This window comes from Rhinatrema bivittatum, chromosome 11 (genome assembly GCF_901001135.1).
Source record: "Rhinatrema bivittatum chromosome 11, aRhiBiv1.1, whole genome shotgun sequence".
Classification (NCBI taxonomy): domain Eukaryota; kingdom Metazoa; phylum Chordata; class Amphibia; order Gymnophiona; family Rhinatrematidae; genus Rhinatrema; species Rhinatrema bivittatum.
The window spans coordinates 92,245,543-92,270,492 of record NC_042625.1 but is presented as its reverse complement, the minus strand read 5'-3'; the positions used below and the strand labels follow the sequence as shown (position 1 = coordinate 92,270,492).

Below are 24,950 nucleotides of genomic sequence, written 5' to 3'. Positions count from 1 at the left end.
AAAGGCCAAGAAAAAAAAACCCAATCAACCAAACGTTCTCAGTTCAAGGCTTGGATCTTAGCCAAAAGGCCAAGAAGTGATCATCCCAGTGTAGTCCTTCAGCAAACACCTTTTCTTGATATAGGGGCACAGAGGCTGCCACCCTTCCTGCCTGAGTAGCACCCAAACTTGAAAGTGAAAAAGCACGGATCTCTTCAGTATCTTTTCTTTCCCTTAGGAAGCCTTGAACCACCACGCCAGGCACGGACCTCTCATAAAATGAAACAAGGCAGGTGTCGGGCGCTCTTCTCGCAGTGGTTGCTAAAGGAAAGAAAAGATCCATGGCATGTAAGTGCCATGCTCATTTTTTAAATTAATTCACTAATCAAAAACGTTCTCAAAAAATGTACCGAGACTGATGTTTCAAATCCCGAGCGGCTTCAAACTCTTGAGGTTCCTGCGTTGCCACTGATGTGCTGAATGGAAAATGTTATTGCAAATATATGCGGCTCAGACATATGAGGGGTTTTGGATGTGATCACTTTGCTTGTCGTGAACTGTTAGAACCCGGATTTTTCAGTTTCAAGTTCTTGTATCCACCTGTGGCATTTGACTACTTTAGTACCACTCTGGACATAGAGAGGTATAGGGTTACCAACTCCATCAGGGGCAGGCTCAGCTGGTCCTGCTTTCACCTTGTGGCATCCATAGGCTTGAAGTTGCATATTCTTTAACAATAAAGCAGGATGGAATGGGAGGAAAGCAGGACTGGCCTGGCCTGACTCTGATAACCTGGAGCCATCAAGCTTAAAGACAAACAATGGCTGCCTACTGTAGAAATCTATGAGATTCAGTCATAATAATAAGGGAGACAGGCACTGAGAGGCTGGAGGGAAGCCAGATTTCTTCCTGCGGGAGTCAAAGACCAGGCAAGCACCCTGGCTCTCATCCGGCAAGGCTTTGCACTAGTGTACAACTACAGGCACTTCCAGACATGCGGGGGATGAGGTTCATGGGTTATCCAAGCCTCATGCAGGGATTTCACAGCCTATCTTTGCTGAAACGTGGCATGGCTCGTGTGGGGACGTGAGGCATTCAAGTCAGCACTCAACCGTCCCTTCTAGAAGGCGCTAGCTGCAGTCTGTCCCCTGGAGAAGAAAAGTAATTTGTGACTTTTCTAGGGCTGTGAAGATGGTGACTTACCTGTGATTGGTGCTACGCAGGCTGAACATTTTTTGGCATAGAGATTCCCAAAGCATTTAATGCAGTACGGCTTTTCTTCCTGGGAGGTGAACTGCTGCCCAGCCAGCTGAGACTTGCAGCCCGTGCAGACGAAGCATTCCTTGTGCCAGGGCTCGTCGCGGTACGTCACACCTCCTTTAGTCAGCGACTACAGATGGAAGAGAAAGAGGGACATCACATGGACTGACAGACCTAGGGTTTGGGCTACTCCTTCCTCCCTCTCCCCTGTTTGGATTCTGCTGCGGCCCAGCCCCATATGGGAGCAGAGGTCTGGCCATGCATGCAGGACATTTGGTTTCTCCCGCAGGTTGAACTAGAGTCTTCACCAATGTGGGCCACATCACACTCCATGGAATCACGAGAATTTGACGCAACTCTGCTTTCTAATTTTCATCAAAAGCATTTCCTTTTGCCCTTCAGTCACCTAAAATGCTTCTCCAAGTGTTCGCATTTCCCACCCCAACTCTAAACCAATCCCAGTTTCTTCCACTTAAAGCAGCTCCTAAGGGCCAGCTATGGCTACAATGCCCCCTGCATAGATGTACAAGTATAAAGCTGCAGACTCTTAAAAGAAATAAAATGTCAGAGTATGATGCACATTTTCTTTGCTTCGGGACTTTTGTCCCAATGCTATATTTGAAGTTGCCCTGCAACCATGCCTTCTCGCCTCCCTCCCTGCCATGAACCTATTAATGAGCGATGGGAGGGAGCACGGCAGTTCCTGTTAAACACAGCTGGAGGTTTGAATGTCACTAGCTGGGAACACACAGTTCTCCAATGCATGCCAAGCCCCAAAATTATGGAAAATATTACTTTACTACTAAGTCCTTTTCTTCTTTTAAGGACAGAGCATTGTGCACCATTCAGAAGCATTTCAGCTCAGCTAATCTTGCTCAAGTCAGGTGGTCACTTGGCATGGCACTTGGATCATCAAGTCAGGTGGTCACTTGGATCATCCGTGCAACCAGCATCCAGCGCTCCAGGGGTCAGCAGCCTCACCTTCTTGCAGTGGGTGCAACGAGGTGCAAATTTGCTCTCGTAGCAGGGGATGCAGTAGTGATCCTTGTTCACGGGGATGAAGGAGCAGGAACCAATGGGCTGTTTGCAGCTGCTGCATGTGAAACAGAGCTCGTGCCAGGTCTGTCCATTGTACTCCAGCTTGCGGGAACCTGCCAGGACAAAGAGGAGGGGGGGGGGGGGAGAGGAGGTCACCGTGTTAGACAGGCAGGAGATGGCAGATTGGCTCTACTTTATTTATGTGAAGGTGGAGGGAGACAGCCCCATGGCTACACAGGTTCAATTCTCCCGAAGTAAAGCAGAAACTTGAGATGTGCATGGAGGTAGGTGGAGTACCCCCAGTGGCTCTCTCTGTTTGATTCCTTTTTCTTCCTTCCCCGAGAGTCCAGGTCGTCACTCCCTCCGGGATCTGGAAGGAGTCACACTTCTGGACATCAAAGACATGGCACCACCATGACATCTGCTCCATTCAGAAAAAAGAAGGCATTGGAGGGCATTCATTCTGTTATGCACAGAAACTCGGGCACTATTTTCATGTTTGACCACTGTTTCTCTTGAGGGGCCACCAAATGAGTCCATGGCCAGATGGTTGGAAACATCATTCAATAATAAATGGGACCTTTGGTTTCAGTTTTTATCTTATTTTTCAAGGAATTTCTATGTGTATTATAATGAACAAAAACAGTGGAAATCAATTGCCTACAGTACCTGAATGTAATCAGCTTTGAAGTAACTGAAAGGTAGAATATAAATTGCATAAATACATTTTACATGTTCAAATTACTCACTGGCTTTTGCCTATTTCTGTTCTTTATAATAAGCACTGATAAATTCCTGGAGAAAATACCCCCCCGCCCTTGAAAATGAAGGTCTCCAACAATAAAGCGTCTTTCTGAATATTCATAAGAACATGCCCCGTCCTGCCTCTCTGCAGTAACTGAGGAGGGAAAATCATTTTTAATCCAGAGATGCAGCCACACCAATTTTCCTTCCAGCTAAGACTGAAAACTATACAGAATAAGCAGGACATTCCTTTTCAGTTTATTTTTCCTGATAATTTATCAGCGTTTATAACAAAAATTACATTTACCCAGCAAAAAAAAAAAGCAAGTTTGCTTACCGTAAACAGCGTTTTCCGTAGATAAGATGAATTAGCCATGCTCAGTGGGGTGACGTCAACAGGCAGAGCTGCCTCTTAAAGCTAGCAGGGCTTTCAGCTGGACTGGTCATGCACGGCAATCCAGAGTTCCAGAACTCTCTTCAGTCTATTTCAAAGCTTTGAAGTCTTCTTCAGGGAAGAGGGCGGGATCGCATGGCTAATTCATCCTGCTATCTACCGAATACACCATTTACAGTAAGCAAACCTGCTTTTTTCCCCCATCGATAAGCAGGCTGCATTAGCCATGCTCATAAAACAGGGCAACTTGTTTGTCTGTATGAATCATTATGTCTTCTCCTTGAGAAAGTGAGGGAAGGCTATCAGTGCGAATCACGTTGCTCAGAGTTCCAATATGTTTCTGTGCAGACCTCTTTCCTGTTGAGATCAGAGATTCTGTGTTTTGAAATGATGTAGATTGGCTCCCCATCCTATCGTGGAAGCGTCGGTGGATAGTATAATCTGGTACGGCATTGGCTGGAGAGTATGTGTGGACGGATTCACCAGCAAATGTCTGTCTTCATGCGGCTTGTTATCTGAACTGTGGTTGATAGAGGATGAAAAAACTGATTCCACTGAAACTGGAGGCTTGCAGTGCATATGAAGGAGAGTTAAAAGGTACTATATGTAGAGCTGCTGCCATGTGTCTCAGAAGAACTAGAAAGTGGTGTTATAAGCAAACAAGTCACTAAGTTGGGTAGGGTCTAGGCTTTGTCCTTGGAAAGGAAGGCTCTTGCTCGGAGTCGATCTGAGCCCCTATGAATTGTAGGGATTGGGTTGGTTGCAGTATTGACTTTTTGTAGTTGATCAGGAATCCCAAAGTTTCCAAGCAACTGATTGTTGTTCGAGTCCATTAGGAGAACCTGTTTGTCAGGGGCTACAATCAGCCAGTCATCCAGGTGTGGAAAAACTCGAATTCCTGACCTGCATAAGAATGGCATCGCCACAGCAAGGCATTTTGTAAAGCACCTGGGGGCAAACAGTCCAAAGGGGAGAACTTTGGATTGATATGGTTGGTTAGCCACCTTGAAGCAAAAGTACTGCCTGCAAAATGGGTATATGAGGATATGTGCTGATGCATCCTTGAGGTCTAGTGAGCACATCCAATTAATTGTGCAGTTGAAGGAACCGCAATATTTGTTCCTGTTCATTCATTGCTGGTTGTCCCAGTGGTAAAAGGGAAGAGACTTGTTCTGGAAACTGGAGGCATAGACCTTGTTGTCATAGACTAGACATGAGCAAGGGTCTGGGACCACTAGTGGGAAAATGAATGGCAGTTTTATAGACAGAGTAGACTCCTCGTGGTAATCAGTGATGTAGCAAAGCTGCCCATATAAATGTCATATGTTGAGGCATGCTCCTGGTCTTGATGAGAAGGTGATGGACTCCCATGTGGGTGCAGTGGGCATGGAGTGCAGGCCTGTCTTCCCTGCTAGTCTCCATGAGCAATCGAGGGAGCAGCTAATGTCCACTGCCCCGTGATGATTGAAACAGGATCCTTGGACATGAATGCTTTGATGGGGGAGCAGGGACATCTTGGCCACGAATTATTGTAGGCAAATGGGCCGATGAAGAATCTTAAAGACTGATTATTTTTGCTGAGGTGTCTCTATAACTTGCTCAGTTGTGGCATTTTTCTTATGCTCCTTCAAGGCATGCTGTTTTTAAGACTTCAGCACGGTATGTGTCATGTGGCATACACAGAGAAGCCTCATGCGTCGATTGATGCTCTGTGACATGCGTCGGCTTGGATTGTGCTTCATGAGTCAACCGATGCGAGTTGCGAGCTATGTGCACAGCCAAGATTGGTGCCGAATGGTGTTTTTTTGGTTTGGCGCCTTGCATTTTCCCATACTTTAAAGTGGTTTTCAAAGCAGTCTTCAGCGCATAGGTCAATTCCAAGGAGGCCGGCCAGAGCTCCTGGGTTGTAGTCTGCACAATTGGACCCAGAGAGGAGAATGCCGATCACCTACCTTCCCTGCTCTGGTTCTTGTGGAGATGAGCTGGGGAGGCTGTGATAGGGGATTTCTCTTTTCCTCCCAGCAGAAGTCGGGCTATTTTCGCCATTGTTTCTGTGCTCAGGTCATTGTTCTTCCACAATCCCTGCAGGAGGCCTAGTCATGATCCAGCTCGAGGCATAGATGATAATTATGCCTGTCCGTTACGGACATATGTCCACACAAACAATATTTAAAACCGGAAGTCTTCCGGGCAGACATCGTAACACTAAATAGTGCTGTTGCTGGGTTGGCAGAGGTGAAAAAACAGTTGAGGAGAGAGAAGATTCCACTGTCTGTGCACAGCGCAGAGAAAAAAAAAAAGAGACAAAGGAGAGTTCTGAACAGTGGATTGTGCAGGAACTGCTGCACATGTCCAGTACAGCTGAAAGCTCTACTAGCTTTGTGAGACAGCTCCGCCTGATGCTGTCTGATGATGGCACCCCATTGAGCATGACTAATTCAGCCTGCTTATTGATGGAAAAAGGTCAAGTCATTTTCCCCCCACCAATTTCTCCCAGTATTTTGTTATAAAAAATGCTGATAAATTCCTGGGTAAAATAAAAACAAGAACTGAAAAGAAATAAAGAGATGTTAGGAGCCTCAGTGCCCTGGCTGCAGACAGCATGCTACCTAACACATGGAGTTAAAATGAATGAGGTTTTACAATGCGATGGAAAGCCACGCTCGCAGGCCTGTCGCATACCTGGCATGACCGTCTTCTCACAGTAGATGCACTTGGATGAGTATTCGCTACAGTAGCAATCGTTGCAGAGGAGCTCATCTCCCTGGCAGGTGAAAGGCTCATCTGCCAGGGACCGGTCACAGCGGAAGCAACGGAAGCAGTGCTCGTGGTAGTGACGGTCCTCATAGTACAGCTCCTGCGAGTCAATGGAAAGAGAAGAGTTGGGAAAGGGGATGCTCAGCGCACGAGGGAGACAGGGGAAGATCTGCCTTACAAGCAAGGCAAGGATTATTTCTAGGTGTGTGCAGTCAGTCTGCAATGCACATCGCAGGTGGTGCTGTCCTCTTTATTTTTTATTTATTTAAAATTTATGGTGTTTATGAAGGTGCTCTTCTAACTGGGGGTGGAACATGTTCACATGAGACTGCCAAAATCAGAAATGCCCTCTTAAGATGGTGCCCTGATAAGACGGGTCCTCGACATTAATTCATACTGTTCCACAGCAGATTGCCTTCGAGCTAAATCTCCAATGAGCCTCACCATTCATGGCCCTGGCTCATCGTCTTGTGTACTTACCTTCGGTGGGCAAGACCAAGCCTGGATTTGTCTAAGGTGCCAAATATCTGGAGCAAAGAGGAGCCTGTTTTCTCCTTGCTTTAGGGGCAAGCAGCACTTCAGAGAGGTGCCAGAGGGGCATTCTGCTCACTGCCCACACTGCTCTGCAGCAGGAAAAGAAGGGGCTACGGGTGCCAAAATCTTAAATCCAGCCCTAAGCATAACACAGCAAAGAAGGCCCCAGAAGAAGAGAAAGTATTTGAGGGTAGAACAGGGCGTCCCAAACTGGAGATTACAAAACCTTCAGTAGGGGGATAGCATGGCGGCACTCTTCTGGGGGGGGGGGGGGGGGGGGAGATGATGCTGAGAGGCGAGAGAGGATGGGAATGAGAATGAAGAGGGAATGGGGGGTGGGATGACAGAGAATCACTTGGGGGAGAGAGAGAATCAGCTGGAGTGTGGGGAGGGTGAGAAGGAGTGATTGTTGGAGGGGGACCGTACCTCTGCTAATTTGTTTTGGTCATCCATTGGGGCCATGTGAATTTTTAAGTGCTAAAATGGGGTCGCATTGGTTAGTTTGGGAAGCTCTGGAGTGGAGCATTTCTGTCCAGTTTCTCGTGTGCACGCCACTGTCTCATCACCTACTCACCCTCGCATCGTGGCCAATCAACTCTTTACATTCATCACACGTGTTAGCAAAAAGATTGTCGTAGCAAGGGATGCAGTGCGGCCCGTCATCCATCTGAATGTACTTCCTCCCATACAGGGATTCCTTGCAGCTGTCACAGTCAAAGTTATCACTCATGATTCTTTACTGGGGCTCCACCAGCAGCTGAGAAACGGGAGATAAAGACGAATTAGACAGAGAACACCTGCAGATGCACGCCCCCCTACCCCACCATGGGTCTGCTTTTCAGGTTACCTTCACTGAATATTCATGAGATCTCGCGGTCCATACATCCTGATCCAGAGGACCCGACCTAACAGGCCAATGCAACAATCTGGGCACTAATGAAATGTGCCCAGATTATTAATATTTAACAAAGCCCAATGCAGTAAGCTAAAGCTATGCAAACGCACATTTTAACTGGGTAGAGTGAGAGGAGGCAGCCCTTACTTAAAGATCCCAGCCACTTGTACTGAAATGCCTTGCAAAGTGGAGAAAACCTGTGCAGCGGGCTCCGGCTTCCCAGTGTCGGGCTAAATTCTTCATTTCTCCCTTTTCAGCCCATGGCCCTGGCTCTCACCCGCGTCTCCATAATCTTCCGATCTTTAGGGCTTTATCCGGGTACAAGGTGGCAGCTGTTGCCACTTCCCCGGATAAGTACAGATTTATTTGGGTAAGTTTTGCGCACAGAAAAAGCGCGCTGAAGTGTAGGCAGAAAGGTGGATTCGCCTGAATGCACCTTTCTGCATTGGCCTATTAGCGGGTACTTAAGGCAACAGGAGATAAAGGGGATAATATTTACAGCTGGATATAACTTACTCGGCTAAGTTCCACAGTATATTCAGCGGCATGGCTAAGCCGCTGAATATACACGTACACAAGCTGTAACTGTTCGTCTAAACTCAGCCACATAACTTATGCAACTAAGACCGAATATTGGTAGTCACATAACTTATATGGCTAACTCACTCTGCCCTGATCTGCCCACTACACACTCCCAAGTTATGTGGCTAACTTTTTAGTTGTATAAGTGACTTAGGCGGTTAAGCGGAGGCCGCTGAACAAAGGCACATAGTCAGGCTGCTACTTAGCTGTATAAGTTATACTTATCCAGTTAACTAGAGCTCAATGCACTTTGAATATTGACCTCCTTGTGACTTGTTCACAGTCACAGCATGTCAGTGGCAGAAGCAGGATTTGAACTCGGGTGTCTCAGCTTCTTGCCTTTTACTCTAGTTACTAAAAATGCATAAAGCTTCTTATTTGATCAGGTGGATCATTCCCCATGACTGAACAACAAAGCAGCTGCACCTTTAAGCAATCATTTCCCTTTCAGCTTTGCCAAAAGTTGATTTGGTGACCTCCAGTTATTGACCCACTTTTGGTTCCCCATTGCTAGATGATTGCTGAATTGTTTGAGGCTTTTGTAGGACAGGAGGACCTTGTTCGGTCTCTCCAGCAATTCAATTCACAGCAGCTTGGGGCACCATAAGGACTCTCTGTGTGTACTAACTGTTGGACATAGGCGGCCGACTCCAGGACAAACATCAAGGAGGGGCAACCAAAGGCCCATCACTTTACCTCCTTGCAGATTAACACAGGTAAGGCTGCCAAGCAATGCAGTTCTAGAACTCAATTTTCAAGCTAAAATGATTTAGAGGAGATTACGTGATTTAGGATCACTTTCAGAGTGTGTGTGTGTGTGTATGAATACATGTACAAGGGATTAGGTGTACAAATTGTGAATTTCAGTTTTTACTTATAAATTAATATATGCCAAGACAGCAGCAATAATGTGGCTTCACTGCATCATGTTCCTCTACCTCCTCTCTTCTTGCCCTAGTTATAGCTCTATCACTATCTTGGAATAAGGTGGTGTGTGGGGCCAAGTATGGACCTAGTCCCACCCCTAGTTTTATAATCTCGTTGCCCCATGTTGGCTCTTAAAATGTTCATGCTTTACCTGCCTCAGCTGGACAACTGCATATGGGGGGGAGCGGTGTCTGATAATGAACAGCACAGCAGCGGTATTACTCTCAAACTCAAAAATCAGGGAACTACTAAGAGGGACTCTCCAAACTACCCAAAATAAAAAAAGCTACTATCACCTTTTGAACATTAAGATCTCCTCACAAACAAATAAGAACAAAATCAGAACTTTAAATGAGGATATTTTAATGACTTCATCTGGTTTAACCACTTTTCTTCATCGGTACTGTTGCTTAAGGCAAGTCGCTGGCAAGTATGACAGAGTGCGCTGGTCTCTCGCACCTTGTGGCAGACACTCACTCACTCCAAAGCCCTGTAACAGGCATCCCAGCAAGAACAAATCTGAATGTTTTAAATGTATTTATTTCTAAGCAATAGGCAGCACCGCAGGGCCTGCTTTCACAGAGTTCTGTACATATAATGTCCCACACAGAACTAGTGCAGTCTACTTTCCAGCATTAATACCCTGGTCAGAACCCCGACACGTCCTGCAAACCTGGTGTGAACAGGATACTAAACACAAAAAAGACACACACACACAATCCTTTTTTCCTTCGGAACACAGGCTAAAAATATAGCAAAAAGGACTCTGCTTCCACACAGTATGGAGCAAGAGAATTGTTAGCACCTTGCAAGAAGCAAAACCTCCAGACCCACATTAAGGTGAAAGAGAAAAGGATCCGTTTGGGGCCATGAGTAAGCCTGTGACCATCAGCCCGTAGGAACCACAAAACATAATTCTGGAAGAATGCTTTTAAAAATGATTTTGATAGGGCTGAAAACATTCCAGGATTCTGACTAGCCTGGTTTTCTAACCCTCTCACCCAGTTAATCTTACTGTCATGGCTAGTGGAATTAAATATTGTGAAACATCAGTGGCTACACCCACACATGCCTCTGGATTTTTAGACATACTTTATCCTTCCTATGTTATGGAAGGGAGAGAAGGACAGCATCCATAGACCCTGAAAGTTAGGATCTATATAAATCAGGTAGTTAGAGAGGCAGCATCCACGATGAGCTGACCGGTCAGAAGAAAAACTGGCGTAAAAAAATAAATTCAGAAACATTCTTCTAGGCTTGCCTTCTCCAACCCTAAAATATATCCTCGTCCAGGGCTCTCTCTGAACAAATGTGAGGTTTCCAGTTCTCTACTTCCCCTTCATTGCCAGTTGATTCTGTCTTCAGTTTACCACTTGCAGTTCCTTTGCTAAGAAAGTTTGTGAGATTGCTCTGGGTGCTGACCCCAATACTCTGCCTTTGCTGTCCTACCTACAGAAGACGTTGGGTAGGGGAAGGGAGCGTGAGGCTTCTGGCATGGGTGGGATTTTTCCAAGATCCACATGCATTTGCGTTCCACAGAATGTCGTCTCCTTCAGGGGAACTGCAGTCTGGTACAACCAGGACTGGATCTGTCTGTCCTGAAAAACACATGAAAAACCATTGATCTAGTTGGGCCCTCTCTCTTCTCTCTTCTTCCCTCTCCTCAGGGACACTGGGTGTTGAGGGAAGATCCAAAAAGAGTGGTCATAAGCTCTCGATGTGGCTTCTACAATGTCCATTTGATGCCATTTGCAATGTCTCCTTGATGTTACCCCTAACATAAGGCTCCAGAAAGTTCCTTGGATTGTACACAACCAAAAAGTATGCCTTCGCTCTCCTCCCCGCCCACCATTCCCCAGCAGCTGGAAACAACTGGTGGGGAGAAAGAGTAGAGCACATGCAACTTTTATTACTTTGAGGATGAAACATCTCCATAAATGTAAGCTGCACAAATATTTCCAGGCTTTGCTGTGCCTATTCAGAAATCTAAATTGGCCAAAAATATACGTGGCATGAGGGAAACCTCTCTTGACATTTCCAAAAATCTTAAGCCCTGTAGACGCAAGAAGAGACATAAAACAATCCGCTAGGAAGGAGGCAATAAATCGTCCCCATTTAATGATGAATGCCCGATATCGGCTCTGGAATATTGACCTGTCCTGTCCATGTAAGGAGTTGGTGGATCACACAAGCAGCATATCTTTAGGGGAATGGAGGGTTCAGTGGGGTTAACAGGGTGAAAGGACACCGTATCGCACTAAATAAACTCATTGGGACTTGGGAGGGTGCACAGGGATGCTGCTCTCGCCATCTGAAAAAGAGGCACCGAGGGGACAGAAATCCAGGGCTTAAATACAGACCATAAAAACCCCCTCTAAATCCCTCATTCTAACTGGTCACATGGCCACCAAATTTCAGAGGTCCTGTGGCCAATGGCAATCAAATAGTGGTTTGGTTACTGGCAGGGCATTAGGTGCCCCAGGTGATCCTTGTCTTGTGCTCAAACCCCCCCCCCCCCCCCCCCGTCCAGGCTCCGGCCCTGACCTCATTCACTCAGACAGTCCCCGTCTTATACTCACTTAGGTTCCTTGACTCATTCACACACGCACCCTTCCACAGGCTCCCTAACACACACCATTGCTCTCTTGTACACACACAGAAAACCAGAGGCACCCTTTGTGGCTCCTCATGACTCTGCATTTCTCGGCCGCGAGCAGCATGGGTGCCGCTCGCGGCCCGCCTAGACTCTACTTCTCTCAGCTGTGAGTGGGACGGGCTCTGCTCGTGGCCCCATATTGCTGCTCCCTAATGGCTGGTGCCCTAGGCGCCTGCCTAGTTCGCCATTGGGACGCACCAGCCCTGGCTATTGGTTTTCATCACTAGCATGGTCAACTGAATCCTCCACCCCCAGACAGGTTGATCCAGTCCTGGTTTTACCCCATTGCATACAGGGACATAAGTAAAACCAGGACTCGTTCAGTCTGTTCTGGGGGGGGGGGGGATGGATCCAGCTGGCAATCCTCTCCCATGATCAGCAGGCTCCGGATGGATTTCTGCCTCCCAATCTTCATAGCACTTTCCTGTCACCGGGAACTGCAAAGGCATCCTTTTCTCAGGATCATGGAGTGACACCAAAGCTCTTAATTTTACATGACAGCATCCGGACTGGTAATGAAAAGGTAGGTCCGATGAATGCTCCCTTACTGGAGTCAGCTCAGGAACAAGGACACGGCCATTGGGGCCTCTCTTTGCCCCTCTACACCTTGCTCAGATTGCCACTGCACTTAGGACATGTTTGGGAGAGGGGTGGGGGGATTAACCCGGCAGCTTTCCTCCTGCTCAGTCTGGCCCCAGCAACTTTCATTTGCAACTACCTGGCAAATTTTTCCCTTATATTATATTCTCTCTCAGTCATTACAGTGACAATCCTGAGCGGAGGGGGCGCAGCACAAGGGCTCCTACTAGATCCCTGCTCTCATGGGGACCGAATCCAGCCACTTGGCGTCACCCTTAGACAATGCTACCGCCGCCCCTGCCGATCGGAGGACCGAATGCAGGGACTGAACCCGGGGCCCTTCTGCATGGCAGTGCAATTATCCACCGGGCCGGCTCCGGTTTATGACATCATTAAGGATGGTCTGTTCCTACCTACATCCTTTGTCCAGTCACCAGTCTTGAGGAGTCCTTAGAGGGTGCTCCAGCAGAGCAGGCCAGGTTTCCTGATCGGGTAAATGCTTCAGAAGACGAGCACTGCTCTCCTCAATGACAAAACCTGTGCAAAATATTGCAGCCTCGGCATGGAGTAGACAGCCTGCCCATGCCGGCTCCAATTAGGTTTTCTGAGCCATCTGAAGAAGCGTGATGCTCTCTGGTACCAGAGTTATTTCCAAGATCTCGGCTCAGGCTTCAAAATTGTCGTCTGTTAGAAGCTTGGATGTGCCACGAGAAGCCCTTCTGGAATGGATTAAACCAGGATCCGTTTCTGATGGGAGAAAAGATGGTTTACACGCTGTTGCGGTCTGTGGACAAACTCTGCTGTGGTGACGCTTCCAAAATACAGTTCACACGGTTCCCTTATTAGCTGCAGAATGTCTCTCTCCAAGCCCAGAATGCAGGAGAAAAAGAGAGAAAAACCCCTCTACTGATGTAAGAAAGTCCACAGATGCACTGGAGATATAATGTGGGCATGCAGGACCTCACTCGTTCGCAACCACCCCCTTACAATCCAATAATCACAGACACATTTCATTGTGGGTAAAACAAGGCCGCAGCTTTAATCATTCAGTGGTCCGAGCTTATATCCACACATTAACACAAACAACTAGGACTTTGGTATTGCCCACCCCCCCACCAGACTATCCGCCACCTTCCGGCAGGATAGCCTAACCAGCCTCTCTGTTACACTCTTTGGCCCCAACACGCCAGGTTCCGACTCCCGCCACACTCTCTTGCAAGGAGCCAACCCAGGTGTACTCCCGCCTCCAACTTGCAAGGAGTCTGGCCAAGCGGCCCCCGCCTCATCCGGCAAGGAGCCACACCCTGACAACAGCCCTCAGTTGTCAACCACCGTCGGCTTTACCAAAATCCAAATAACTTGAACAACAAAATTGAACAGTTATGGCTCGGACCAACCGCCCCCGCTGCGACAAATCCCCCAAACAAAACCGCAATTCCCCAACAACAATCGCCTAGAACTAAGGGTGGGTGGGAGGGTCGCGCGAACCTTCTGACCCTCTCTCGCTCACCAGCTACCGACTGAAGCCCGCGTTACTAAAACTGCTTAACCAGCAGTTTGAATTTTCTCCCCACCTATCCCAGCTCTCCACGCTTACTCCATCTGCCCCCCCCCCTTGCACCTAAAGCCAATCACTGCATTCCACGACTCTATGACACTCGCCTTCAGTCCCCCCCTCCCCCCCCTTCACGTACTTCACGTTGCAGCCCTACTTGTGTCCCCACGTTGTTTTCACCTCCGTCTATTCCACCTTCCCCCCCCCCCTCTCCAACCACACGCGCCTCGCCTCTGAAGTGGGCCTGCGCCCACATTACGCCGCCCGGCCGGACACGGGGTCCGGCTGGTCTTCCAAAAGCAGGAATAGCTCAGCCTGGCCCTTCAGACACGGAGCTTGCTGAGGATGGACAAACTCTGTTCAGGTAGGAACTCCATCTAAAAGCAGACAGTGCAGACCCCCGGGTTACAGCAAGTCAGCGTTTCCACGCAATCTTCTCCAGTCTCTTTAGAGTCTGAAAATGATAATCTGACAACAGAAATCTGCATCTTTTTACTCTGCATGTGCAAAAAAACCAAAAACAACCCACCTCTTTCAAAAGCAGGGAGAACGCATCATGGATTTGGAGAGCTTTTCAACCTTTTCCCCCGATTAAAAATAACCTTTCCCTTGCCAGATCAAGGCCATTTTCAACAGAGCAGATGCCAAGCCCCCTCCCTCTCACCACATTTCAACCCAATTGGTTCAACGGTGCCTCGCAACGAATGGATTTAACCAACCCACTTTAGGAGTTGAAAAGTACTCAATCAAGGATGAAAAGGCACCATTAAAAAAAATCTCATATGCCAACGCATCCCTCTGCAAAACGTCTCATGTGCAATGTTGAGTCCATGGCTAAATTTGCCCCTCACCGATTATCCTCCCCAAACAGGACACCTTGCAGGAAGGATGCTGGCTGTACAGTGCCTGCATTCCCTTAGGGAGGAGCCTCAACATCAAAAGCAAATAAATATATCTCTCGCACTAAAAAACTAAATCCTGGCCCATCCCTGGCCACCTCAAAGCCTTTTAACTGATCTCAGAAGTGAACTCTGTGAAGCAAAAGTAATTTTACCATAATGACAGGAAGAAAAGAAAAGGAGGAAAAAACCCAAAAGCAAACTTAGCTGAGGGAACAATGGCTTCTTATGTCTGCCTTTTGTAACCCTGCCAAACCAAACTCTCTCTGCCGTGTCCAATCTAGCAGGTCTACGATCAAAAAAGAAAACCTAAAATATATGCGCTATCTCCAGCATGGACATCCAACCTTTCATGCTGCAGAACGTTTTAAGCAGGGCCCAGTTTAAGTACTGCTGGTTTAGCAGCAAACTTCCCGATGCAGTCCCGTTAGTAGGGAGCGCAAGTAACCAAACAATCATAAATTTGGAATTTAAGGTGCCTTTCATCCAGACAGGAACCCCAAGCACTTTGCACGCTCACACTTGAGAAAGAGTTGCAACTGCCTCCGGGTCCCCAACTACGGCTGGGGCACAGGGAGATCAAATGACTTGTCCAAGGTCATCCAGAAAGTCAAAAGACATGGGAAGGACGTTGCAGCCCTGGATGCCCAGAATAGACATCCTGAGTCAGTGTGTCATGCTGTCTCTCTGGTTGTATTCCTGTCCACTCTGATAGCTCAGCTTTTAAATGCAACTACACAGTAACAAGGGCCAAATAGTCCATCCAGTCTGCCAGCAAGTTTCTTATGATAGCATCTGCCACACCGTGCTCGTTACCCCCATGCTTCTCTTAAGGGGAGTAACTGCTGCTCCGTGAAGTTATCCCCAAGCCTTATGATAAGGGTAGTACTATTTACAATCAAAACCAAACAGCTGTCAAACCCATAACAAAATTCCTGCTAGCAACATTTTTACAGGTGAGCAGCCTTGAAAATTCAGACAGTGCTGCTTGAAAGTGCTTTGCTTTTGGACTTGGCCCTAGAAGCAGTCCTGTGCTTTTCCCCCTTATGACTGCGTATCAGTTCTCCAGACTGTAAACGTCGGGGCCTGTGTCAGTTGTTGTCTGAATCCAATTTCCCTCCCCTCCCTGTCAAAGCAATAAATACAATCTTGTCCAGACAAAAAGTCTGAGAAGTGTAAGTTCCATACAGCAGGGATTATCTCATGTGTAGGTCTAGTACTGCTTTAGAAATCATTTTAATAGTAGTAATGGGGAATCTGAACTTACTGCTCAGTCCATTTCCTGCCCCTACATTCAGGACATCTGCTACATCACACACCACCTCCCTATAGGACTTAGAACATAAGAAACTGCCATACTGGGTCAGACCAAGGGTCCATCAAGCCCAGCATCCTGTTTCCAACAGAGGCCAATCCAGGCTACAAGTACCTGGCAAGCACCAAACACTAAACAGATTTCTTGCTGCGGATGCCACCAGACCCCTCATTCCTCACCGACTGCACACCTAGGTGGGGGAGGTAGCCAAAAGCAGTGCAGCCCATTATGGAAGGGACTGGAGCGCTCAGAGTAATGAATGGGTAACAGGCTGCCCTGTGTCAGTGGCTAGCCCTGGCATCGCTGTGCTACGCATGGCTACCCTCCACATTCCTTCCACTGCCCCGGGGGGGGGGGGGGGGGGGGGGGAGCAGGTGTCGCTAAGGTAGTGCGCAAAGCAGAGGAGGAAAAGCAGTGCCCTGGAGGGGAGGGAAGGAGACTTCTCCCTGGTTGTAAATAGCAGCAGAGCAAAGTCCAGAAGGGCTTAGCACAGCACCTCTCGCTTCGTTCACTTCCTTCACGCCAGCTTCCCACCACTGCTTTATCATTTGAAAATCGGAATTGTCTTTCAGTCTCTTAAGCAAGCATAACAGGATCCAGTGGTCAGGAGCCAGCTGAGCTGGTCCCAATTTCACCGGTGCGGTTCTCATGGACACCCTTAAAGCACAGAAACTCTCCTGAAATCAGCACAGCTGTTTGGTCAGTCCCAAGTATCACCAGGCCAGCTGAAATTGCTCTCTCATCTTCAGCTACTTTACTCGCCACCCCTGACAGAATTAGTCCTCCCTGCGGAAGATTGCCAGCTGATTCTGTTTGTTCAGGGATGGCTGATCCAGTCCTGCTTGCAGAGACCCAATGCTCTGATAGTTCCCTAAGAAACACAAAAACAACAAATGCGTGCATGCAATGGGGTGAAGGATCTGCCTGTGTTTGCTGGACATAGGGGTGGGGAGAATGGAATCTATGTTCATGCCAAGCTTGTGGGGAAAATTAACGTTTGGTCTTCAAACTGAAAAACCCTTTTGAAAAACATGATTTAACCTTGTCAGCTAGGCCGATGCGTTGCTCAAAGCAAAGTAATTCAGCTTGGTATGAAGCATGCTTTATCTTGTACTACCATTGCACAACAGCACACAGGAAACAGAAAACAGAAGCCTCCCTGTACCTTATCTTAAGCAAATACTACTAGCCTTCATCACACTTCCTTTAAAAAACAAACAAACAGGGACATCCTGCTCCCATCAGGCCTCCTTTAGAAACAGACATGCTTTTTCAGGAATATAAATGCAAAATTAAACTGGTTAATTCAAGAAAACATAGGATAACCTTAGTTACAAAGAGGTCAATGGGAGTCTGTGGCACCGCACCAGAAAGTGACTTGGGTAGACCGGATGGGCCTTACGGTCCTTAAGTGCTGTCACATTTCTATGCAAAGGTAAAATGGTTCAGGCTCTAAACAGCCATATGGGTCTGGAGGAGGACACTCGAGCTGCGATACATTTACTGGATCAGAGGAGGGCCAGCCTGATCCGGGGACCCCCTGGATCAGGTCTTCTGCACGCCGGGTCAAGCTGATGCTGTTGTGAAGGTAGCATCCACAGCCCCGGAAGGGATCAGACTCGTAGCAGTCTTTAATTGTACAGTTCTGGTCTGTGGGCAACACTGGAGCCCGGCTCCCAGCCTGCAGGGAAGGGGGGGGGGGGGGGGGAACCTCACAGGAATTATCCAAAAGATGACCACGTAGGATCCCTTCCACATCTGTGCTCCCTAGAACCTATAAAGAGGGGATCTAGGAGTCTCAAAAGGGAGAACATTTTTTAAAAAACCAAAGCACACCTGAGCACGCTCTGTGAAGGCAGCTGATCACCAGTCCCACAGGGAGATTTGCCCTTTGCTATTAGACGCATTGCATGAACATTTGGCTTACTTTATAAAATCTGCCTATGGCTTGACAAACACCGGCTATCTTGCAGGTAAGCTGATGGCACAGACCCACTGATGAATGCTTTAGCATGGTGCTCAAGCTGTTTCTAGATTTCCTCTAACCAAACCTTTTGCAGTCGGATAATTGTATTCCCTCCTGTTTTGTTTGTCTTGGTCTGAACAGGTGCCTGGAGGAACTAACATTTACACACCACCCATGACTATCCTCCGACACACACACACACACAGGGTTCAAGACTCCTGCGATGCACCTGATTGCCACTGAGTGGGGAGTGGCAGAGTACTTGCGTTTCTTGGGCCCGTTCTCTGGGATGGGGCAGAAGAACAGAGATTATAGATCTGGCATAATTCACCGTACCACAGTGAGCAAAGATGTTCCCCCTCCAGCACTGTGAACGACCAGTGCATCAACATGCCGAATGCCGGGCACAACTTTTTATTGTATTTATTTTAACGTATTCCGTCTGCCTTAAAAGCTGCTCAGAGTAAGGAGAGACAGCTGCTGTTGCTCTCAGGAACATGAATGTCCATCTAAATCCTGCAAATGCTTCACCAATCAAGAAATATTTCAGGATTATCCGGCAGGACGCCAGGAACAAACGGAAGGGGATATTGCCCCCTATGCTGGGTTCAGCAGGCCAACAGCAAAGCAGTCCTCAACATTTCTGTTTCCTGCTCTTCCAATCTGAAAGACTGGAGGCAGCTCATGCTGCCAGATGTTTGGGGAGGGGTTGCAGGGCACTCTTGTACATTCTCCGGTGCAGTATTCAGGAAACCGACTCAGCCTGGAGGATCTATGTTCACAGCATGGCAGGAAGCATCTGTCTTTGCCCAACACAAAGGCAATGATAAAAATGCTTTTTATCCTTAGCACAGGGGCTGGATTTAAGACTATGGATTCCACAGGCAAAGGACCTGGGTTGCTGGGTTTCACCAATGGAAATCAGTGATGCAGGTGGGGGCCGGGGAGGGGCTCAGTTTTGGGGTGCTTCCTGAATTTGGTGCTCTGGGCACATGCTTATGTTACCTATGCCTAAATCTGGCACTGCTTAGGATGGGCGCCTTAACTTTTCTCCTAACTGCTGCTAGAACGTGGCTGGAGCTCATACGGTTACAACACCAGCAGCTTCAGAAATGGATTCTGCCACATTTAAGAATAAAGCTGCAAGGAGAGGACACGAATCACAGTCGGGAAGAAGCTGCTCAGGGGGATAGCATCAACACTTTAGGGAAAAGGTATAAGAACAGAAGAAATGCCATTCTGAGTCAGACCAAAGGTCCATCAAGCCCAGTATCCCGTTTCCAGCAGTGGCCAATCCAAGTCACAAGTACCTGGCAAGTACCCAAACATTAAAATATCTCAAGCTACTATTACTTATTAATTAATAGCAATTTATGGATTTTTCCTCTAGGAACTTATCCTAAACTTTTTTAAACCCAGTTACATTAACTTCTGTAATCAGATCCTCTGGCAATGAATTCCAAAGCTTAACTATGTGCTGAGTGAAAAAGAATTTTCTTTGATTTGTTTTAAATGAGCTACTTGCTAACTTCATGGAGTGCCCCTTAGTCCTTCAATTATCTGAGAGAGTAAGTAACAGATTCACATTAACTTGTTTATGTCCTTTCATTATTTTGTAGATCTCTATCATATCCCCCCTCGGTGGTCTCTTCTCCAAGCTGAACAGTCCTAACCTCTTTAGCCTTTCCTCATAGGGGAGCTGTTCCATCCCCTTTATTATTTTGGTTGCTATTCTCTGTACCTTCTCCATCGCAACTATAACTTTTTTGAGATGCGGCAACCAGAATTGTACACAGTATTCAAGGTGCAGTCTCACCATGGAGCGATACAGAGGCATTATGACATTTTCCGTTCTATTAACCATTCCCTTCCTAATAATTCCTAACATTCTATTTGCTTTTCTGACTGCGGCAGCACACTGAGCCGATGATTTCAATGTATTATCCACTATGACGCCTAGATCTCTTTCCTGGGTGGTATCTCCTAAGATGAAACCTAACATCCTGTAAATACAGCATGGGTGACTTTTCCCTATATGCACCACCTTGCACTTGTCCACATTAAATTTTATCTGCCATTTGGATGCCCAATCTTCCAGTCTCAGAAGGTCCTTCTGCAATTCATCACAATCCGCTTGAGATTTAACTATTCTGCATAATTTTGTATCATCTGCAAATATGATCACCTCACTCGTTGCTCCCCTTTCCAGATCATTTATAAATATATTGAAAAGCTCCAGTCCAAGTACAGATCCCTGAGGCACTCCACTGTTTACCCTCTTCCACTGAGAAAATTGACCATTTAATCCTACTCTCTGTTTCCTGTCTTTTAGCCAGTTTGTAATCCACTAAAGGACATCGCCTCCTATCCCATGACTTTTTAGTTTTCGTAGAAGCCTCTCATGAGGGACTTTGTCAAACGCCTTCTGAAGATCCAAATACACTACATCTACCGATTCACCGTTATCTACATGTTTATTCATCCCTTCAAAAAAATGTAGGAGATTTGTGAGGCAAGACTTCCCTTGGGTAAATCAATGCTGGCTTTGTCCCATTAAATCATGTCTATCTAAATGTTGTCATTTTACTCTTTATAATAGTTTTCACGATTTTTCCCCGGCACTGAAGTCACGCTTTATAAGTCTGGTTTTGAAAGGCCTTTGGGGACAAATTTGTTCCAAGTTGTCGAGGGAGAAGGGTATCATGCACCCATGCCCAGTACTGCTGGCCTGGGTCTGCGTTCCAGGTCAATGTCACTTGTTTGGAGAGTCGGAGGCGATAGTGGAGGGTAGACTCCCACCACTATCTGGCTTGCAGGACTGCAGGAAGCAGTCGCCTGAAAGGTCCTGCACATAGCATCCTATAATGCCTTCCTTCTTTGTAAGTCAATACAAGTTATTGAAACTAAACAAATGATACCCTTTATGCCGATTTACCAAAGTGCTTAAACAGGAAAACAGGCCTATAACTGTATGTAGATCTTCTTTGTTTGTCTTATGGCTGAAAATGCTATCATTGTACCAGCAGGGGGAGGGGGGAGCTATTGCACACGTTTCTCATGAACAGTCTGGAAGATGGGTTGCACCATGTGCCAGGAGAGGGGTTTCCAGGGGAATCCACTGTGCAGGAGGAGGAGACTGGCTGGCCATGCCTGTAAGGGCGTGTTGGCACGCACCTACACCAGCTGGTTTTCAGGATCACTGCAATGAATATGCACGAGGTGTATTTGCATACGCTGGAGAATCTGTGCATGCAAGTCTCTCACACATATTCTTTATGGCTATCTGGAAAACCAGACAGGGTAGGGCTTGGGAAAATGCTACTGGAAGGGCATCTTCTTTCCTTCCAAGCAAGTTCATGACTTTTCAGTAGCGGTAACACTGTTTAAGAGGATGATGCCAATGAAGTCTGCAATGTGGAGGGCTTGATTTGAAAGGGTAATTCTTCCTATGAGAGTATGAATGTTAGGAATTATTAGAAAGGGAATGGTTAATAAAACAGAAAATGTCATAATTGCCTCTGTATCACTCCATGGTGAGACCGCATCTTGAGTACTGTGAACAATTCTGGTCGCCGCATCTCAAAAAAGATATAGTTGCGATGGAGAAGGTACAGAGAAGGGCAACCAAAATGATAAAGGGGATGGAACAGCTCCCCTATGAGGAAAGGCTGAAGAGGTTAGGGCTGTTCAGCTTGGAGAAGAGACGGCTGAGGGGGGATATGATAGAGGTCTTTAAGATCATGAGAGGTCTTGAACGGGTAGATGTGAATCGGTTATTTATTCTTTCAGATAATAGAAAGACTAGGGGGCACTCCATGAAGTTAGAAAGTAGCACATTTAAAACTAATCAGAGAAAATTCTTTTTCACTCAACGCACAATTAAGCTCTGGAATTTGTTGCCAGAGGATGTGGTTAGTGCAGTTAGTGTAGCTGGGTTCAAAAAAGGTTTGGATAAGTTCTTGGAGGAGAAGTCCATAAATTGCTATTAATCAAGTTTACTTAGGGAATAGCCACTGCTATTAATTGCATCAGTAGCATGGGATCTTCTTGGTGTTTGAGTAATTGCCAGTTTCTTGTGGACTGGTTTGGCCTCTGTTGGAAACAGGATGCTGGGCTTGATGGACCCTTGGTCTGACCCAGCATGGCAATTTCTTATGTTCTTATCCTCTTGCCATCTATAATTTTGTGATCATCAGGAGTACAAGTAAAGGTCGGCAGGCACTAGTTCACCCATGCCAGGGCTTCAGAATGTCAGAATAAAAAAAAAAAAAAAGTGATCAGCGTTAAGGGGATACTACTTGATTAAATGCCGCCCCTCTTCCTCCAAAGAAACGTTTCCTGGCCCCACCAAGAACTACTCGCTCAGCCCCCGTAAGACTTACTTTCTTGGCATAATGCTTTTAAAGTGAATAAACAGATTGTGCCTGCTGTTAGTCACGAACCTCAGAAAGCAGTACCCTGCTGAGCCCGGAGTCCAAAGCAGAGAGGAAGATTAGCAGATTCTCAGCTCATGCAGTCCAAATCTTGCCAAGGACTGAAGAGTGGGTTATTTCTAGCCCCACATCAATAATGAAGACTCCAAAGTCGGCATTCTCTCTGCCCAGCTACCTCACAGCCACACATCTGGATTCTATTGCAAAAGTATGCAGGGAGGCCTGGACAGCAGAGCCAAAAACGTCCCTTAACCAATTCGGGAATCGGATCTCTCTTCCGCCACAGACTTGGCAGAAACGGGGGAGCATTTTCAGTGCCAGAGGTTCTCCGTCACAGGACTGGCTCGGTTCTGAAAGTCACGAAGCCTACGCATCCCAATCTGAAAGAGCTCCCATGGTTTTGGTCGTCATAAGAGAAAATTTCAGGATGCTCTCACATTTTCAGGGAATAACGTTTAGTAGTCTGCTTGGCCGGCAGGCAAGCGAGTACCCTGCTAGTTGCCCAACTTTGTGTTGTCTCACTCATCTGCTGCTCCCTGCGCAGCACACAAACATGCAGCCGGGCTCGTCATATCTATCCTTCTACATCCACAGGAGGTATCTCCTCAACCATAAAAAGATTCAGCACCGCTACTCTCAAGTACTCTGCAATCAGGAATCAAAATGAGAAGGGAACACTGCCGCCAGCTAAGGCAAGATGTAGAATTAGGGGGCGCTTGTCAACTAGAACCAAAAACCAGATTTGCAATTATGAAAATGCTGTGAAATGACAGGGTCTCACTCTCTCTCTGCTAGTGACACAACAGATGAAACTGACCTAGGGTAGAGAAGCGCCCAACAGAATGTGTGCAGCGGACTCAGAGGCTCCACTCTCTGCCGCTGACATTACAAACATCACCCAAGCAGACCCACAGGATTTTGTGTTGACCATGTCTTCCCGCTGTCTACAACAATGTCTGGGCAGTGAGAAAAATGCATCTCCCTGTGTCTGCATTACTTGAGGCAGCTTTTTTTCAGGGGCTGCAACAAAGTTAGGATCTGAAATCACTAGAGAAGAAGGAAGCTATTGCTAACAATTATGATCCAAAAATGAATGCTTTAATACAAAGTAGTTTCACTTATGTTCAAAGATGTCTTTCAAAAACTTTTAAAGTCCAACCCTATAACTCAAAGGTACACTGTAAGTCATATAGCAAGTGTTTTGGTATTTTTTTACATGATAATGTTCATAATAAAATGGTATAAAGTACAGTAATATAGTCTGGTTTGACCTACAAAGCTAAGATAACATAGTAGATGATGGCAGATAAAGATCCACTAACCCATTCAATCCCCCAGCTTATTCTAGTCTACACTGCCAGGGATATATCCCAGCTGCAAAAGCTTGAGCACCTATGGGCTATCCTTATCTAAGCCAGGTTTTCTGGTCGCCTTCTCGTTCTCTACCATTCTGAGTGAACGAACATACAAGCTCCAAAACGTACTTATCTAAACAGCTACCAAAACTAATGAGACAGTTATATTAACATCCAGCCACCCGTTTCCCTTGCCGCCACTGACCCGATCAGTTTCTGAGAAGCTGGAGCCTGGCCTGGTTCCCATCCAGCTATCCCATGGCCGACAGTGCCACTAGGTCAGGGACAGGCAACTCTGATGTTCGAGGGCAGCAAAGAGGTCTGGTTTGCAAAATATCCACAAGCTAAATGCAAGATGCAGCATATTTGCATATAATGGAGGAAGTGCATGCAAATAGATCTTATGCATATTCAGTATGAATATGCTGAAAAGCAGGCCTGTTTGTGGCACATTGCTTACCGCTATGCTAGGCTATGCTGCCTTTATCTGCGCCTTGTTTTCTCCTTATTACCGCTCCCCTTGCATCTGTTCTGGAGTGGGGGAGGGGAGGGGGTGTGTCTGTAGTACTGCCACATCCTAACATTCAGGCCGATTCAGTATTTAAATGATGGCCCGCGGTAAAAAGAGGCACTAGGGACACTAGCGCATCCCTAGTGCCTCTTTTTGGACAGGAGCGGCGGCTGTCAGTGGGTTTGACAGCCGACGCTCAATTTTGCCAGCGTTGGTTCTCAAACCCGCTGACAGCCACGCGTTCGAAAACCGGACACCAGCAAAATTGAGCGTCCTGTTTTCAACCCGCGAGCCCATTTTAAATTTTAAATTATTTTTTTTACTTTGGGACCTCCGACTTAATATCATGGCTTTTCTGTACACTTTCCCGGTGCCGGCAGAAATTAACGCCTACCTTTGGGTAGGCGCTAATTTCTGAAAGTAAAATGTGTGGCTTGGCCGCACATTTTACTTACTGAATCGCGCGGGAATAATTAATAGGGCCATCAACATGCATTTTCATGTTGCGGGCGCTATTAGTCTCGGGGAGGTTGGACGTGCGTTTTAGACGCGCTATTACCCCTTACTGAAT

General features: G+C 46.9%; 1 protein-coding gene across 3 annotated transcripts in view; it reads right to left on the bottom strand.

Annotated features, from left to right (window-relative positions):
• Positions 1–24,950, bottom strand: part of FHL3 (four and a half LIM domains 3) — a 52,354-nt gene that overhangs the window by 8,480 nt on the left and 18,924 nt on the right. For all 3 annotated transcript variants that reach the window (XM_029571213.1, XM_029571212.1, XM_029571214.1), the window contains exons 2-5: positions 7,281–7,463; positions 6,098–6,272; positions 2,221–2,390; positions 1,183–1,369 (exon numbers count right to left, since the gene is read on the bottom strand). In XM_029571213.1, coding sequence (XP_029427073.1) covers positions 1,183–1,369; positions 2,221–2,390; positions 6,098–6,272; positions 7,281–7,436 — 688 coding nt within the window. In that variant the 5' untranslated portion in view covers positions 7,437–7,463. The remainder of the gene's footprint in view (positions 1–1,182; positions 1,370–2,220; positions 2,391–6,097; positions 6,273–7,280; positions 7,464–24,950) is intronic.